This window comes from Suillus subalutaceus (assembly GCF_016647625.1).
Source record: "Suillus subalutaceus strain FC151 chromosome Unknown DFJ58scaffold_61, whole genome shotgun sequence".
NCBI classification, from domain to species: Eukaryota; Fungi; Basidiomycota; class Agaricomycetes; order Boletales; family Suillaceae; genus Suillus; species Suillus subalutaceus.
Window position 1 is genome coordinate 63,982 of NW_024540310.1, and position 18,314 is coordinate 82,295.

General features: G+C 46.3%; 4 protein-coding genes across 4 annotated transcripts; 2 read left to right on the forward strand and 2 right to left on the reverse strand.

Moving 5' to 3' along the window:
• Positions 1-3,191: 3,191 nt before the first annotated feature.
• DFJ58DRAFT_661291 (uncharacterized protein) lies at positions 3,192-3,644 on the reverse strand (the record flags this gene model as incomplete). Its single annotated transcript, XM_041382202.1, has 2 exons — positions 3,192-3,347; positions 3,420-3,644. Coding segments are annotated over 2 exons (381 nt in total), but the record flags the coding sequence as incomplete, so codon positions are not given.
• Positions 3,645-5,193: 1,549 nt separating this feature from the next.
• On the forward strand, positions 5,194-6,286 carry DFJ58DRAFT_728573 (uncharacterized protein; the record flags this gene model as incomplete). The annotated part of the gene is made up of 4 exons (XM_041385603.1): positions 5,194-5,328; positions 5,383-5,774; positions 5,828-5,921; positions 6,005-6,286. 4 exons carry the CDS (start codon positions 5,194-5,196, stop codon positions 6,284-6,286), a joined length of 903 nt encoding a protein of 300 aa, XP_041243315.1.
• Positions 6,287-11,083: 4,797 nt separating this feature from the next.
• On the forward strand, positions 11,084-13,916 carry DFJ58DRAFT_906410 (MFS general substrate transporter). Its single transcript, XM_041395008.1, has 14 exons — positions 11,084-11,486; positions 11,541-11,573; positions 11,694-11,747; positions 11,938-12,027; positions 12,079-12,260; positions 12,320-12,337; positions 12,392-12,464; positions 12,514-12,564; positions 12,632-12,710; positions 12,760-12,803; positions 12,856-13,363; positions 13,418-13,503; positions 13,554-13,740; positions 13,802-13,916. The coding sequence occupies exons 1-14, from the start codon at positions 11,350-11,352 to the stop codon at positions 13,853-13,855; spliced, it is 1,596 nt and encodes a 531-aa protein (XP_041243316.1). The 5' UTR covers positions 11,084-11,349; the 3' UTR covers positions 13,856-13,916.
• Positions 13,917-14,681: 765 nt separating this feature from the next.
• Positions 14,682-16,086, reverse strand: DFJ58DRAFT_414480 (uncharacterized protein). Its single transcript, XM_041380286.1, has 4 exons — positions 15,788-16,086; positions 15,337-15,734; positions 15,158-15,284; positions 14,682-15,107 (listed from the first exon to the last, which is right to left on the reverse strand). The coding sequence occupies exons 1-4, from the start codon at positions 15,920-15,922 to the stop codon at positions 14,826-14,828; spliced, it is 942 nt and encodes a 313-aa protein (XP_041243317.1). The 5' UTR covers positions 15,923-16,086; the 3' UTR covers positions 14,682-14,825.
• Positions 16,087-18,314: the final 2,228 nt, after the last annotated feature.

Here is an 18,314-nt window from a genome sequence, read left to right on the forward strand (position 1 = left end):
ACCATGATATTTGGAGACAGTGAGCCAAGCATGAAGCAAGCCACAGTAGCAAAGCTAACAAATGCGAACATTCAGTGAAACAAGATAATAACATCCAAATCACCGAACTCACGCTAGAAAGTAAAATGCGTGACTCTCTATCAATATCATGAAACTGACCCTGATCGTCGATCCTTTCGGCGATTGACGGAAGTGCTTTATAACAATCCAGACTGCGAGAAAAAAGGAGAGGATCTCCCATACAGCGGTTGGTATCACACTCTCGTAAGCCAGATACATCATGCGCGTGTCAATTTCAGGTAAGCATGTATGATAACCGGAAAGGACGGCCTCCTCTAGTGAACGTGCATGAGTTTCCAGGCTTTCATCAATGATTCAAGCTTACGCGCCGAAACACCCAGGTTTCCACTTACCACCAAAGCTCCGGAGGTGATCGTGGAAGCCAGCAAGGCTACAACAAGAAAGATAAGCAACTTTTTGGATCCCTGATACATGGCATATATCCGCGCAATCATGATGACTTGAATGATATTTCAGTCAAGTCAATATTATTAAGGCACAGGGGCGAGCTTACCGCCCAGCATGGCATTGACGATGATAGAGGTCCACTCCTGTATGAACCAAATGATGGTGCCTGGAACCCAGTTACTTGATGGTGGAATAAATATTTTAAATGAGCTCACAGCTATTGAAGTCATTATCTTGAAGATACAGGCCGACCGAGAATATTACTCACCCCTATATAAAATCATAGTTAATAGTTGAATGGGAATGACAGGCATCGGCGCAGAATACCCACTACATCGGTAATCGAGATAAGGAGATTCGCTGCATGCCGCCAGTCAGAAGGAGCAAACGCATTTGAGGATACATACACAAGATGCTCATGCTGGTTGCGAGATATGACCTGTTAGCACATTGCAGTGTTATGTGCCTTGGAAACGTACACAGAAAATAGTATTCCAATGTAGCGCACCTAGCATATGTTAAAGTCAGCACAACATGCCAACTGCAATTGTAAAACGTACACAAATATAAAGAACGGTCATGAAGGACCAACGTTCCCTCTGCCCCGAGTCAACTGTGTCGTCATCCTGTTTGGTTCTGATATAGGACTTTGCTCACCAAGATCAATTCGAACTGTTAAAGCATTCTTAGTGAGATATGCAGGTCATGACATGAACTTACTTCTTGTTCGAATGTTAATGCTTAAATAATGTATACATATCAATGATCCATGGGTTGAACGTATTGTCTTACTCACCCCAGTCATATACCACCGCAGTAGAGCCTGCAACTGCAAAGCGATAGTCAAGATATTGAGATATCACTATTTTCATACCAATTTCTGTCTACGAACCTACAAAATAGCTGCAAAGACGAGAAAAACTGATGAGCGGCCACCAAGCAGGATCATATGAGACTATGGTCATATCGGGATGTGGAGTATTCGAGCGTGTGTAGATATACCGCCATCCATCGCTTTTATAGTGATTAGTTGGGTGTCCATTTCAGCTTTGATTAATCACAGTAAATGTTGTCGAATGAATTCAGTAAGATCGCGGAGAAAGGGGGAATATGCGATGCCCTTGTTACCACTCGGCCACAATTCGACCGACAAGCCATGGCGAAACTAGATAGTGCTAGTACCAACGGTATAACGCAAAAAGACATGGGCGTAAACCTTTCCGCTCTGACAATTGGTAATGACACGCTGCTCGCCGTTGACGGGCGGCGGCGATGGAGGCACATATATAGCATCTCAATCAAATATAACAAGTTCACTAACCATTATTCCTTCGTCTTTTGTGCCCCCCTCGCTGGAATCTTGATGGTAGACGGCAATTTTAAATGACACGTTTGACAGCTGTCAGGAGTGTGTTGCCCAGCTAGCACCTGCTTTAGCGGTCAAGGTGAGATTACTAAGGAGCTGCCGTGTGAATGGATTGCCATTGAAATGGCAAACGAGTTGTTATGTAGGTGCATGAGTGTGGAGCTTGAATGTGCTGAGACTCGGGAGTACGCGAGATTTGAGAACAGTGGAAGGCCGGTGCCATCCGAGGAATTTTCCTCGTCGTCGTTATCGGATGGATCCAGTTGCTATCAGGATGTGTCACTCCTGCAGAACATGTGAACACTTACATAAAGAAGCTGTGTTTTATGTGGCGTTTGAGAGGGCGTGATTCAAGTCGGGACAAGTCAGAATAAAGTTTACCAGGTCCACTTGATAAGCGTCCTACAGACCAGTACAGACCAGCCCTGAAGGATGTGAAAAATGCAATAACCGGATACGAAGACTCTTGGCCATTGCGACATCCATCAGCAGAATTGCACAGGAGTTCATTCGAAGGGTCAAAAACTAGGTGAGCACACACCGTGGCTCATCATACACCTTCCTATCATCTCATATGAAAATGAAAAACTATTGAAATGCCGGGGTGTAAATACTGGGGACTCGTCCGGATCGCGCCATTCGGCTTGGCTTGAAGTTGATGATCGCTATGGAAAGTTTGATTTACATAAAGATTTGAAAGTTGATATCATGGTCGTTGTTTGTCACGCCAGTCACGCTCCGTGATGCTCAACTCACGCTCCTGGGTAAGTTCTTTTCTTTGCAACTTTCATCAGTTTTGACGCTGCGGTTCTTCACCTCATCACTAGTACGACTGTGATTGATCAATCTGTTCTAACGTTGAGCGCTGAAAGCTCAATGAATGCAGTCCACTTAGAAGGTATGCTGGACATGGTCTTTTCGCATGTCACCACAAAACGCGAAATGACATGGACCTCGAGTCCTTGACCATCCATAAAGGACCTTGATAATCCCTGCCACTCTGCCATGACTGTATGTTTGTTGAATGCGACTCTCTGAAGTCAGTCTTCTGCAAAACATGCAATCATCATCAAGGCACGATATCATCTATGGTTTCCTTCACGGCCTTGATCCGTACATAGCAGCACTACACGTAGTGTTTCAAAGTCGCATCGTAAGTAAATTCGCTCTTTCAGGTACTAATCGTGCCGGTGGGAATGTGTCTGGGCTGGGAAATGATAAAACATACCACCTGGCATATTTCGCGCTCGTCCCCCCTCTTACTCAAGAGACTGGCGAAGCGCTTGTTTCAGCAGATCAGCTGGATTGTAGGCACGAGCTTAGAGCTGAGCTGGTCCGCGCAGATTGGCTCGTGTCATCAGATTTTGTGACGACGCTGAAGGCAAAGTATTTCCAGTGTGCGCTGGTGTGCAGACGAAGTGAGCGACCTAGGTATAGGGATTTTGACTGTCCTGGAATCCTGCCTTTGAGGAAAGTTATTTAGTATATTTGCGGCGTATAGGGCCACAGTGTTCTACTGCTGTCAAATTCTATTGGTGCGTCAATAAGTGAATGTCCTCGCGCCTAACCACGACAAGGTGCTTACATGTTCCCCAAACACCATAATAATCAAGGTTGGGCCGTCTCGAGCGCCAATGGTGGCCGCTTCCTCGAGTTTCACAAGGTTCTCTCCTTTGCCTGGAAGTTCTATGCGTACTGGCGAGAGAAGGGCTGGGGTGATGCGACCGCTTGCACAAGTCTCTAGGCCAGCAATCTCCTTGCGGTACCTCTCAACAGCGGAGCTCATCTTCGCCCCATATTTTTCATATTTCAAATGAGTAGCCTGAGAAGTAACTTAGAGCTTGTTTAGATCCCAGGACTAAGTCTGCAGTAAACTTTGCCTTAGACCGAGTCGAGGCGTAAAGCCGGATGCATGGTGTGACCGAGAGATGCCATTGTGCATAAAGTTGCTCTGTGTCGGACTGAAGGCGAGACACAGCACTGGGCCCGGGGTAGCGACTGGCTATATGATTGGTATGTAGAGTATTTTAAAACTTAGATCTTGGCATTTAATTTTTTTTTGGCCAATGGCAAGTTGCAACTTGGCGCTCGACGCTCGTTCGTTAGTTACTAGTACCTATCACATGACCACTACGTGCTACTATAAAAATAAAGGCAAAACACTCACAGCCATAGGCATAGTACTTACGAATAGACAGTCATGATGCTCTCGCACGATGCAAACATCCAACAGCACCTCGTTGCCCCCATAGTGTCGCCGACAACACCGTGACTACGTGTAGGGTTGTATTGGCAATGAAATATTCGGTCTGATCGGGACGCCGGTGAAAATTTGTGCGCTTCTGGCGCTCATTGTTAGACGCCTACTCAAGCGTTTCTTGAGCACTCTTGGGCGTCATTGCTAGCGCCCAATTTGGAAGTATTCAAGGTTCATTACCACCTGCAACTTTCATACCGGTATCATCGCCTCCTTATCAAAGCGCCAGCCCATCCTTCGTGAAGTGCTCTGCCAGCGAGTCGCAATGTACATATACCGCCTTATCCCGCTCAGCTAGAAAATGCGCGTTCGGAACCGTCGTACCACATGGACGAACCGGAATGATGGCAATGGACTCACCGCAATGCTATCGTTTCACCACAATCAGACAGTTACAACTACCAAACTCTCCTCGCCAAGTATAGAATCTAATGATAGGTACGAACATCATCTGCAAGCAAAGATATCTGCTAAAAATAATGACTCCCTCAACATGTGTGCTGCCTGACGTAATACAAAGTTATAACTGGACTCGCGGTGAACTTCGGTGTAACTGGGTGTAAAATCATCTCCCAAGAATAAATCTACGACGTCGACGGAGTGTTAGCCAGGTCTGGTTTTGTTCTTCTCACTCACGAAGGGAAAAGATGGTCGACAGGCAACCAGAACGTTTAACGCCACTTTGCATGACGGCTTGAGGAATCCGAAAACAAGCCAAAACGTTCGAATGTAAGTGCTGCACAGCACACGAGTATCTGGGTGTGTGTCGATACTGCCTTCAAATAGTCCCATTGACCAACTGTTGTAGGACACCATCTGTGAATTCGAACCACCCGAGCCGGACTATAGAACTTTTTGTGCAGCTTCTCGCACCGCTTTTGGCCCGGCCCGCAGAAATCGAAAGCTTAAGCAAGGCAAAAACCACAAAAGCCGAGTGGCGCGATTGCTGACAAAAATCACAGGTTTGAACGTTGATTCTAATCTCGTACAGATAAGATGATCTGAATTGATCCGTGCTAGTCTTTCGAGCGACGGAATGCGGTTACACCAGTATAAAAAGCGGGGGAGAGTAGCATTTGCCTGCTCTCCAGTCTCAATCAACATGTCAATCCTCACAATCCCCAAGCTTGCAGATGAGCTCTTCTTGCGACCCATCGTAATATCGATGAACAGCTTGGCCCTGTCAACCCTGATGTCCTATGTCATGTCCGCCAACGGATGTATTGACTGGAGACCGGTACGCTCATCAATTTAATACCAGATAATGTCGCTGATGCATTCGTCTTCGTAGATCACCATCTGTGTCACGTCGGATATCCTTGCCATGGGTGCTGACCATCTTAAGGATAAAGAGGATGAATTCTCGTCGGACCGCAATAACGCCAACGACCCACGCCTCACCTCTTGGTTTATATATGCACGAACCTTCCTCGCCGCCAGCGCTGTACTCCTCGCATTGGCACTATCTCAGTGTCCAATTTCGACGCTCCTCACCACAGCAGCGTTCGTCGCTCCCGCCTTACTCTGGACCACTCCGATCAGCTTCAAGAAGTTTGCGCTGATCTCGAGGCGTCTTCTCGGGAGATTTGGCGGAGACAAGCACCAGCCTTCTACATCTGCGCCTGTCCTGGTCATCAAACGCATCCCTGGCATGAAAGCCATCTTTAATGGCATCATTCGAGGGTACGTCTGCATGTTTGCCTTGAACGATGCACGCGTAGACTAATGCTCTTCAGATGTGGCATCTACACTGTGGTCCTCTCCGTGTTGTCGGGATCAGGCAGTCTAAGTAACACGCTGCCGTCTCCATGGAGTGTTGTTCAACTAATAGTCTGGTCGACCGTCAACCGCTCATGTCACGCAGCAAGTAGACAATATATGATAGCATGATTTGACCCTGACCATGTCTATAGATCATGACTGATGTTCGTGATTTCGAAGACGATATGAAGGCCGGCGTCCCCACTATACCCGTCCTTCTCGGTTCCGTGCCTAAAACCAAGGTCATATTGACGGCTTGTCATATGCTGGTTATGCTGGCCTTCATCGAAAACCCATACATTATGGGAAGCTGTCTATTTGCCGCAGCTCTGGTGTGGATTCTTGGCAAAAATTCACCGAAAAAGGCATTCTTGTTTAGCTCTCATTCGCAGTCGTTGTTTATTATCTGGTATTTGCTGACGAGGCATATTTAGCTCATGTCGGTAGTATCTTCTGAGATTGAATGCGTACCTTAGTAACTTTCTTAGATGCAAATGGCTATTGAAGGATACATTCGTAGTCAGTTGCGTAGATTATATCTTTATTGTTATCCATACTTAGATGTATTTTACAGCTACTTTTATATCGATGGACTAGATTTCATTTTGTTCCCTTCACCCCTTCTGTCTATCCTTGGAGCTGGACAAACCAAAGTCCTGCTTGTTACGATATTTGGGCGCCCGAACTTGAAGGACCCCAGGGCCAAAATGACCGCTCATCCCTCTGCCACCTGACACGATTGTAGTAAAATAGCTGTATCCAACGATCGGCCATTACTTTCACTGAGGCCCTTAATATCGAGGAACATTGTTAAACCCTCGGAACTCCTTATGATTCTGATCCTTTTTACCCTTGGTGAGGAGCAAAGGCAAAGTTGAAGCTACCCAAAGACCCGGACTCGGAAGACTCAGATATACGCCTCCGTGAAATTCAACAAGTGGCCATCGCCATCACGGCTGGTCCCATCAAAAAACACTTCTCAAAGCTCGTGATGGAATTGCCACGCCGTCACTCCTCCTTCGAGATTATTTCAACTGCGTAATACCGTGCATGCAGCTTCACCGCATCACCAAAGTCCCGAGCTCAACTTGCCAACAATGCTATCGACGCAGGGAAACGGTGCACCACTACCTGATAGCCTACGCCAGACGACGCCAATGATTCACTTCGCCACAAAATCGACAATCTCCTATGGCGCAGAGCATCTTAAGAATCCTGAACAACCGCAAGTGTATCAAACGGTGAACCGCTCCTGCACTTCATAGCATGCACCTATCGTCTGGAGAAGGTGTTCAGAGACATCACTCCACCTGCCACCGACGAGGAGATGAGAAGAAGTCGTCATGTCATTCCTCTATATTATACTCGGCACGTATTGACCACCTCAGAGATCTCGCTCTTTGGCCTCCGGCGGTTCTTGACTCGGTTTTATGTGACACTCCTGCAAGTTAACTATCCCGCCAGTCTTTCCTGCAGGTATTAACAAAGGTTGTAGGCCGAAAAATTGCTCTCAAGATCCTCTGGAACGATCGCTTGTGCGCTCAGCATCGAGCACATCCAACACCAGCGCCTTACACAGTATTTCCAAGTCAGAAGATCACGTTGGGAGTAAACCCGCTAGTCATTCCGGTGGGAATGTATCTGAGCTCGACAAACTCTTTGCCAAGCTGGCACGAGTCCAACCCCGCCGCCTCAAGATTACTGGCTATTCTATCCGGCATGCATACCAGGATCGTTAGGCTTCAAAGGCGCCTTTCTTGATGCAATTGTGGAGAATCGCCTTACTATGAAAACCCTTCCTTGGTGCGTCGCTATGTTAGGATATGGTATGGTGCAAGGAGAAATCCTTGTTCGCGTTAGGAATTCACGAGACGGGCAGGGCTAACGACCGGCTGTGTTGCTACTCTGCTCTCCATGCCTGGCGCTACATACTGTCTCAAATATTCAAGGATTGATTTAACCTCGATTCCAGATTGTGCGGAGATTGATTGGTCTCAGTTGACAGTCGGCGTCCTCTTGGCAATCAAACATGCTCTGATAGGGTGGGAATGAGCATAGCACTGAGTCAGGAAAGGGAAGACTTCTTTGATCATCTGAAAATCAGGCCACCCGTTATTGATCACTATTAATAATCTCAAGGCTGCAGTGTGATGGTGGTGCTCGATATCATACACATGCCGGAATCTGCTGGCAGGCTCACCGCCCAAAGTGAGTTAAAAGTGAGTATCTGCTACGCATAACATTGAATTTCGAAGGTGCTTTTCTTGATAGAATCGAACTGTGGTCAGCCCAGTTACATATTTCAAGGGAACATTCACATCGAAGTGGACAGTGACTCTGTGCTCTGCCATGCACAGCTAGATATATCATTATTGCCGAAGTTCTGCGATTCGCGTTAGATTGATGTGACGACAGTTGGATGTTGTCATCAATCGAAGATTCTGATTCAAGGAAGGGACATCCCGCATGATCTCTATTTAAAAAGCACTGCATCATCGTGGTATATCTACATAAAGTTCACGAACACCGTCGCTTATCAAGTTCGCCGATCCCAACATGACCTACTACGACTCGAATGATCCTTCTTGGTGGCCGTACATCTATTGGTTTTACATATTCAATTATTTTATAGGTTCGTGGTGAGCAAGTCGCATCAACTCTGTGATATCTATAGCTTCGCAGTTGCATCTTCTACAGCAGTGATATACGACTGGGGTGAGCCAGATGATACTTTCCGAGGGGATCATTGACACTGATATACATGCAAGTACTAACATCTGCACAAGAGGCAAGTAATAGATGCCATTACCGATGCAGTCATCTCACCAAGAACGCTTTAACAGTTCGAACTGGTCTGGGTAAGCAAAATCTCATTTCAGAAGCGCAGCAGGATAATGCAGTTGAATCGGGGCAGAGGCGACGCTGGTCCTTCATGAATGTTCTCTATGTCTGTGTACGTCATATTAGGAGCACAGTTGATAAGTCGTGCTGACTTTACAACATGCTAGGTTCGCTCCATTGGACTATTATATTCTATGTATGTTTGCAACGCTAACTAGATGACACTGCGCCATACTAATAAGCCATCTCTCACAACCAGCGCCTTTATCCTCTGTATGTGTTCTTAATATGTGTGTTTCTTCTAATTGACACTATACAGTGAATCTTCCAGTCTCAATGACAGATAAAGTGAGTATTCCGCACTGATGCTTGCCATTCCCAGTCAACCACTAACTGCACTCACACATAGGGGTGAGTGATATTTTAGCGAGCTTGTTTCGTCAACATAACGACTGCAACAGCTGTAAGTTCATTTTGAAACATCGAGTCCAGCAATGTGAAGTAACCGGGGTTTCCAGGCAATATCCTTTTTTTCATGATAACCTGGACGCCTTTCGTCATAAATGCCATGCTGGGGGGTGAGCTGCGGTACTTTACTGATATTTGTTTGACTGACTGAAATACCACGCAAGTCATCATGACGACTCGGATATATGCTATGTATCAGGGATCCGAAAAGATCCTCGTCTTTCTCATTGTAGTCTTGCTGACTTGCACGATTGCCTTCGGAGTTATAACGGTAATTGGAAATATCAATGCTTCAGCGGGTAAGCTTCAATTTCATATGAAAGCTTTAAGCACATGAGACTCATGCGCAAATACCAGTGGAGATCATCCTTTCTGGCAACAACATGTGTATCAACATCAATGACAAAGCTGGCCTACATCTGCTCGCCGAAATGTTCATACCTGCCTTTATATGGGAGATCCTTGCCTTAAGTCTTTCTCTCTGGATTGTTATAAAACACCTCCGTGAACTGCGGCAATCACCAACAAGATCAACCATCCAAGACTGTTTCACGGTGTTGATAAAAAGTCATGTGTTGTACTTCGTAGGGTAAGCACGGTGATTTGGATATTATTACCTTGTTCCATTGAAACTTCCAACGTGCTAGCTTTTCTGCTGTGTCGTTCTTCTCCATCGGCTTACTGTCTCCAACCCTCTCGGTGCGCTGATTCGTGACTGACATCTGCATCTTAGACCTGGCCACTCATCATTTTTACAGGGCTCAACTTCTGTGGGATCTGGCATTTATTACGGTGTTTACCAAGTGGTCCAGTTCGTGCAGATGTTTGTCCTGGGACCACGTCTCGTCCTTAGCACTCGAGATTATAACGCTAAGCTGGTGGGCAACTCTGACGAAGGAACTCGCATGAGTACAATCGTTTTCCAACAGGGCGGACACGTGTCAACCAGCGTTAACGTTGATGTGTAGCAGGGAAATGATCCAAGTGATCGACGTTAAATTGAATCACGGATAATGTGCAGTCAGCATGTAAATCGACATACAGTATATATTTGGTGGCATTGCTTTGGAGCTTCGTCGTGGTATTTATATGTTGTGATGGCATGGCGTGATCCGACATGTGAAAGTGCCGGGGCTTATCAACTTCGTCAACTTTGAGGTTCGTCTGTCCAAGTTGACATTTGAATGTTATAATAGGCTCACAGAAAGATGTCCGAAGCTCAAACGAGTAATTTCAAGTTGTCGACGTTCGAGACGTCCATTCATGAGTACTAGAGTACTAGTCCTAACCGCGTGTGAAACGTGACAATAGTCATCGAGTGTATGCTGATATTTTACTACATGCAATTGTCGCTTCGCGGTTTCCAGCTCGTGTTGCTAACAGGGTATTCATTTCAGTCCTCCTGTCTTTCAATTGTTTCTTCAGTGAGGTTAAAACTGGGCAGAAAGAGAACCGCAAAATTTTGCTATGTCCGCGACCAGAGTTTGACATCTCCGAGTCCAGGTGTAACTTAGATGCTATGATGGTGCGTTGCCTCTCATCCTTCAGGACCGTCTATTGAATCCGATATTCCAGGAATGAATCATATGTTGATAGTCTCCAGCTCCGCGTCATACGTTGACGAGTTCAGCATTAACCGGTCTAGATTGCTGAGTGTCACATACCACAGTGAGCCATGTCACCAACATCCAGCAGAGCACGGCGGCCCTTGACAGAAATACGATCTCTTAATGGAACCCAAAGTTTAAGAGTGATAAAGAAGTCACAGCTCTTGCCTATCATACTAGTTCTGGGGTATCCGCAGCAGAATGTTCGAAATTGAGCTTCCTCGTTGACGTAAGAACGGGAGCAAACGACACGAGAAGTTGAACTCGATTGGAAACTCTTGGGCCTGAAATAACACTGTTGCACACCGTGACCATGAATAATTGTTCTGTGAGGATTTACTTTCCTATTCCTGAAATACTCACTTTGACAGTCACGGTGGCAAGTGCGTCAATGCGCGTGTTCAACACATCATGGAACCGAAAGAGGCCCGATATGAATTGCTGCCAAGGTCACATCAGGGATTCACGTCATCACGATACTTTGATATGCGCAAGGAGATAGTATAAATATTAATGGGCAAATCAACCTGCAAGCGACGCAAGCTTCTTCCTTCAAGGTGTCACCTTCACGTCCTCTCAAAATGAGTTTGGATTCCTCTAGTGTTGTACTCAGGGACCGGAAACGTGCAGGGGTCTCTGTGTCTGAAGTTGACACTGGCGCTCGGCTCGTTGCTGGGTTAACTTCAACTCTTGAGCCCGATGAGGCTTTGAGAATAAGGTGCGCTCTGAAACCTCCATGAAGATCAGCATTGTTCAAAAATCTTCGTTTCAGGAGGAAGATCGATAGATATGTCATGCCTCTGATGTGTGGTTAGTCGGCTGCTGCACTCAATTGTTCAAATCGATCGCATCTGACAATTGCTGTTCAGTTCTTTACGTGTTAGTTGGCTACATTCACTACAGATTAGCGCTTACGTGCGGTTAGGATCCAATTCATGGACAAGTTAACCTTGGGTTCTGCGGCCATCCTTGGAATTCAGTAAGGACTGTACGTCGAGACGAGCCAAACCCGGCACTGACGTTTATTACCAGGCAGGCTACGCACCTGACTACAAATGAGTAAGATATCCCTGTCTTTGGAGTCGAAAGTCTTATGGTTAACTGTCTTCAGGTACAATTGGTGAGACATGCATAACTCGAGTTTGCACAGTCCTTACACTATCTTTCAGGCTTGGCACTGCGTTCTATCTTGGTTACATTCTCTTCGAGTATCCCCAGAATCTTGCCCTTCAGAGATTCCCAGTCGGGAAGTGGATGAGGTAGGCTTCACAGTCGTTATCAACGTGGATATCAATGACGACATGTATCAGTATCAATATCTTCGCCTGGGCAATTGTACTCGCATGTCATGCAGCGTGCAAGAGCTTTCGTGGGCTTCTTGTTGTGCGCTTGTTGCTGGGCGTATGCGAGGGGTCGATCACTGCTGGATTCTTGATCGTTAGCTCCATGTTCTACACACGAATGGAACAGACGCTACGGGTGGGATATTGGTGTAAGCTCCCATTTGCAAATGATTGACAAAGTCGATTAATCGGACGCTTGGGAACCTAGCTCTGATGATTGGCACTGGTGCGCTTACTTAAATGTATATTTGATCTTGCCGCCCAAGCCAGTGAAATCTAGCACAAATAATCTCTGGTTTCATCAGCTTTGGTGTTTTGCACATCAAAACCACTGGGTTCGAACCATGGCAATGGTCTGTCATCTTATTTTCATTGTTCCATGTTCTCTCTGATAGATCGCAGGCTTATGGTCATCACTGCTATAATGACGATGATCCTTGCCATTTCATTTTGGTGAGTTTATGAAGCAAATGTTCCCCGTGCCTAATCTCCATAACCGAGACGTCTCCACCTGATAAAGGTTCTTGTTCCCTGATTCGCCTACGAACGCCTGGTTCCTTACTCCCGATGAGCGAGTGAAAGCCGTGCAGCGCCTCAAGGTATGTCTGTCGAGTTATGATATCAACCATTATCTTACAATTAGCTAAGGAAAACCAAACAGGGGTAGAAAACAAACACTTCAAGATGGAGCAGTATGTATTCGATGCAATTGTAATTTTGAATTTCTCACACACCCATCTCTAGAGTGATCGAAGCCCTGACTGACCCCAAGACATGGCTCTTCGCTCTCCTTTCGGCTCTATGCAATGTGCCTAGCTCATTATTAAATCAACAATCACTCATCCTTGCTTCGTTCGGATTCAGCTATCTACAGACAACTCTCTTGTCCTGTATTCCTGGTGTGATTCAGGTCTTGATAGTCTTCACTGGTGTTCGGCTTGCAATACGACAGCCTAATTCCAGAGCATACGTCGCTGCTATGTACTTCGTCCCGGCGTGGCTGGGCGTCTTGCTGGTCAATCTACTTCCTTGGTCAAATCGGGTATGTGGTTTGCTTCTACGAGTCTACCAAGTTGTCTTTAATATTGCATCTCGCATGATATCAGGCTGGACTTCTTGCCGGCCAGTTCCTGGGTGCGTGATGCTTGTAGTGTTTTTCCATGCTCATCGCTCCATAGCTGGATTCACTGTGCCCGGATTCGTACTGACATTGTCGTGGCTAAATAACGTGACTGCTGGTCATACGAAGAAGGTAGGTACTCTGCCAACTATTGAAGTTGCTCCCCAAGTGAAAACCAACCTGCAGGTTGTTACTAACGCCACCATACTCTCGGCTTACTGCATTGGCAACGCAGCTGGCCCTTTGATGTGGAAGGCACAATATAAGCCGCGGTAGGTCATTCATTGAACTCTAGGAAGGAAAGATAATTAATACTAAACAGTAACCACGTCCCATGGGCTGTGATCGGCACATGCTACGTCGTCTGCCCGCTACTCCTCCTTGTCATCCGTGCCGTTCTCGCCCGGGAGAATCGAATTCGCGATGCAGAGCCTGTTGACGACGGAGAAGAATATGTTATCGAGCGAATCACAGAGGATGGGAAGCATGTGGAAGTCAAAGTCGACAAGGTGCGCCCTCCGAATCGGCGATTGGTTTTCGTGTACAATGCTGATATTCTATCTGGACTAGGAATTCCTGGATCTGACAGATAGGCAGAATAGGGATTTCAGATACGTTTTGTAATGATATTAAGCGATCTTGGTCCTTGATCCGATAATTGGTATTGCGAAATAGCATCGTGTTCATTGATGGAACGGCCTACATAGGTAATGACGACGACGAGTAGCACTATGCGCCAATCGTGCTGTTACCGAACAGTGATGCATTGATGTGCAGGAGAGACTCGGAGACAACGAACCGCTCGCCGTGTCTCCCCGCGGGATCTCAATCTATTGGGCCATTGCGTACACTTGATGCATCAGTATTAATGTACTCTACGGTTCTGTATTTGAAAGTGAGATTATGACACTACTTTTCTCTAGGTTTAAGGTGATGTTGTTTCATTCACGCACCGGTTACCGCGTTCCCGGCTGACAATTTTTTTGTTAAGTTTCATCTGGACTGTGTACAGTACTACGCGTTGAGTGAGAATGTATCGCTGACTCGCTGCTTCCTTTTGTGGCACGGTTGAGTAGCATCAAGGTGTTTTCATAGTATCAGCTGCATCGATGGGAAATTGCAAAGGTCCTGGTGAGTGACAGAGAAAATCGGTTAGGTTTATTGCTTTCTCAGTTCTGTGACATTGCATTTTATTCTTCTAGCCATGCACGAATATATGTTGCTACATGCTATTACTTAGGATGTGAGGAACACGTAGTCTCCCGTAGTAAAGAAAACAACTGTCTCTCATTTTAAACAGGAACTGAGAGCACTCAAGGTGACAACACACCAGCTGGAAGCGGCCGTTTTGGGTAGTAGAATGGGCACGAGAACAAATTACAACATTGCTGATCTCTCATGCTTGCGCGACCATGTCTATCTATCAAATTGAATAGGACTCGTGCACGCATCTAGAGTATATATGTCTTGTTTGATAACCGTCTAGTCTCCAGTAGCTGGCACAATAAATAGAACTAACGACAGTCGATACAATACGCTCTGCAGAAACGTTTCAATGCTATTATAATATTCCGAATGACCAACACGCGAGAAGCTAAGCATGCTTCTTCAATAAGTACCAGATAATAAATAAGGACTGCGAATGAGAACTCAGCAAAAAAGCCTTTTTCGGCGAATATTTGCCAAGCATCCACACCAGAGCTGTGGCAAATAGGCAGCTCCCCGTGATGTACGAGTTTTCGATGAAAGCCAACATAACAAGCATGTGACAAGCTGTTAGTATGACCTTCGTCTTGCGGATAGAACCAAGGCAGACGGGTATGGTGGGGATGCCGGCCTTCATATCATCTTCGAAATCACGGACGTCGGTCATGATCTATAGACATGGTCAGCGTCAAATCCTGGGATCATATACTGGCCACTTACTGCGTGACATGAGCGGTTGACGGTTGACCAGACTATCAGTTGAACAGTACTCCACGGAGACGGTAGTGTGTCAGTCAGACTTCCTGATCCCGACAATACGGTTAGGACAACAGTGTAAATGCCACATCTGAAAGCATTGGTTGACGCGTTCAGCATTCAAGGTAAACATACAGACGTACCCTCGAATGATACCATTAAAAATGGCTTTCATACCGGGGATGCGTTTGATAACCAGAATAGGCGCGGACGCAGGAGGCTGGTGCTCGTGCTCGTCTTCACCAGACCTCCCGGGGAGGCGCTTCACAATCAGCCCAAACTTTGCGAAGTTGATCGGAGTAGTCCAGAGCAAGGCAGGAAGCACGAACGCTGCCGTCGCAAGGACGGTCGAAATTGGGCATACAGATAGTGCGAGTGCGAGGAGCACAGCATCAGCGGTGAGGAAGGTTCGTGCATATACAAACCAACATGCGAGGCGTGGATCATGTGCATTGTTGTGGTTAGACGAAAAGACCTCCTCTTTATCCTTGAGATGGTCAGCGCCGATAGCAAGGATATCCGATGTCACGCAAATGATTATCTGCGCATAAAAATTGAGTGCGATGTTCTTCAGTAATAAATCAGTGAGCGTACCGGTCTCCAGTCGAGCTTTGCACCGGCGGACATGACGTAGGACATAAGGGACGAGAGGGCCAAGCTGTTCATCGATATCACGATGGGCCGCAGGAAGAGCTCGTCTGAAAGCTTCGTGCTTGTAAGGATTGACATCTCAATTCGAGCTTCACCATATGCCAGTCTGCCGCTGTTTATATTGGGCCTGGACGATCGAGTTTACCGGCACCAATCATTTTCGGGCCATCAAAGATTTTCTGCGTGGGATAGTCAAAATCCGTGTTTTCGGGACTCGAAGTCTATTCTTGCCAGCACGCGTGCCAGAAAAAAATGGAGATATCATTTAAAACCATCAGAACGCGAAAGGAAGTCACACAAACATTACCGAGTCCGGTTGTACATAGACGGAGTCCTAGACCAGTTGGTTCAACGGGATTATGCAATGCGCAGCGGGTTTGCACAGTACACATAGGCAGATAGCATCATGCAGCACTTACATTGGTTGTTTCATCATCGAAGTCTCTATTCCTGGTGCGTATCGATAAGTAGAGATTGTGAAGATAGGTCCACCAATAGCAATGTCACATCCGGTCCGAGTATTCGGACCCATGCGACCCTGAGTAACTTGGTCCAACAGCTCAACATCGTGCAAGTCCTAGATAATATTGATGACTATTCTCACTACCACAAGGTCAGCCACCAGGACCTATCAGCTTCTCACCGCTGTAAATCACTGACTGTCAAACTACTCTGATCGAGCAGCTGGTAGTGACATCATCAGCTCTCAAGTCCGACCGAGATTTCGGGCTCGATCTGACTACAACGCATTTTATGTCCGAGATTAATATCTCGTCGGGTCGGTCAGAACGATACGAAGAAGGCAGAAGTAATATAGCACTCACACTTGTTCCAACTTATCCCCATTTTTGGCGTGCATAGTACTATAGGTGTGCATTCGAGTCCCGTTCATTCAAGGTTCACTGGTTCTGAGAAGCGTCTAGTGGCGTCCCGAAATGTCGGATAGAAGCTGGCTCGACTTAGTCTGGTTAAATGTTCTAGTTGCCTGTCGACATTAGCTTTCTACAGCGAGGGATAAAATGAACAGACCTATCCAACACTGTCAATGACGTAGATCTATTCTTGGGAAACACATGGTTTCTTTCTGCTTCAGTTCACTGACTGCCGTAAGAATATGGGACACTTGAGAACGTGCGAGGGAGACATTATTTTTAGCAGACGCACATGTCGCTGAATCTTTGCCACTAACCGCTGCGACCAATGTTTTATTCACTGCGGAAACGACTAGCAAATCCGCCTGCGATGAGCTGCCTGGGATCTATAGATTCTTGAGATAAGTACACCTTACCCAGCACGATGATAAATTCAAAGACAGGGCAACATTAAGAGGGTTGGAATTGCCAGATAGAGCATCCGAGGTTGCGACACCAGCCGTGAAGAGTGCGAAGGGTACCACGAATGTAACAGCCGATACTGCATATGCAGATGTAAAAAAAAAGACAGACAGGTCAGTGAAAACGACATGGCATCATCGACAGCAGAAACTTGCTTGCAATTCCGCCACACACTAACACTAGAGATTGACATCACAAGTATTTTTGACGAGTCGTGATCGCGGTTCACCTGTGGCAAAGCCTTAGTGAAAGTATACCTGAGCAGAACAGAATCACAGATCTCCTGCAGCTAAGTATTGAACTTCTTGGACTCTTGGTGCGAATGAGGGAAATGTTAAAGGAAGATTTCGTCGGATTCAGTCGGAATACCAGCTTTCGTGGGTCTGACAGTCACTAGAATAGTCGGCACTCGAAGTGAGTCTAGTTGAGTTACGACCTCCAACAGAACTCCACTCTGAGTGCTCTTGCATGATATGCGCCAGTAGCAGTATCTAGGAATCGGCACTACTTTGACTTGTCACAGGTGAACTTTGAGTCGCTGCTCCGGGTTCGAGGTGTAAGAGTCAACAAGTGGCGCTGAACGCTCACGTGCCTTTATGTAAAGTTTAAATTTCCTTGAATTCAAGCTTTATTGCAGCTTGTGCCTCTCCGTCTCCATCTCTCGAAACACTGATACAAAATCTTGAAACCACCGCTATCAAGCCAAACGCTACCCCCGGCTTCCCAAATGGCCCATATTTAGTGCGACCATACCAAGGAGCAGATTCTCCTTGCTTTGTTTTGCTGCTGGCCAAAGAACGGGATCTCTGTCTTGGTTTTCTGTGCTAGAATGCTTCAGAAAAACTGGTATATACCCTATAAATCAGTATAAAGGTCTGTTAGAAGTTCGAACCGCCTGGCCAAGAGCGTGTCAATAGTCCAGCAAGATACTTTGGACCGTGTACTACACTTGCGTTAGCCAGAATGACTGACAAGTCATGTTTATGCTGAATACTTCTGTGGTCGAGCAGTCCGGCCCTTCACCTCGTAGATGGTATTCTTTCACGTAGGAAAGTTTTTTTCATTACAGTTCGACCTCTCCATTGACAAGAACGCCTTGACCGCGTGCGACAGTTCAAATCTATCTGGATATACTC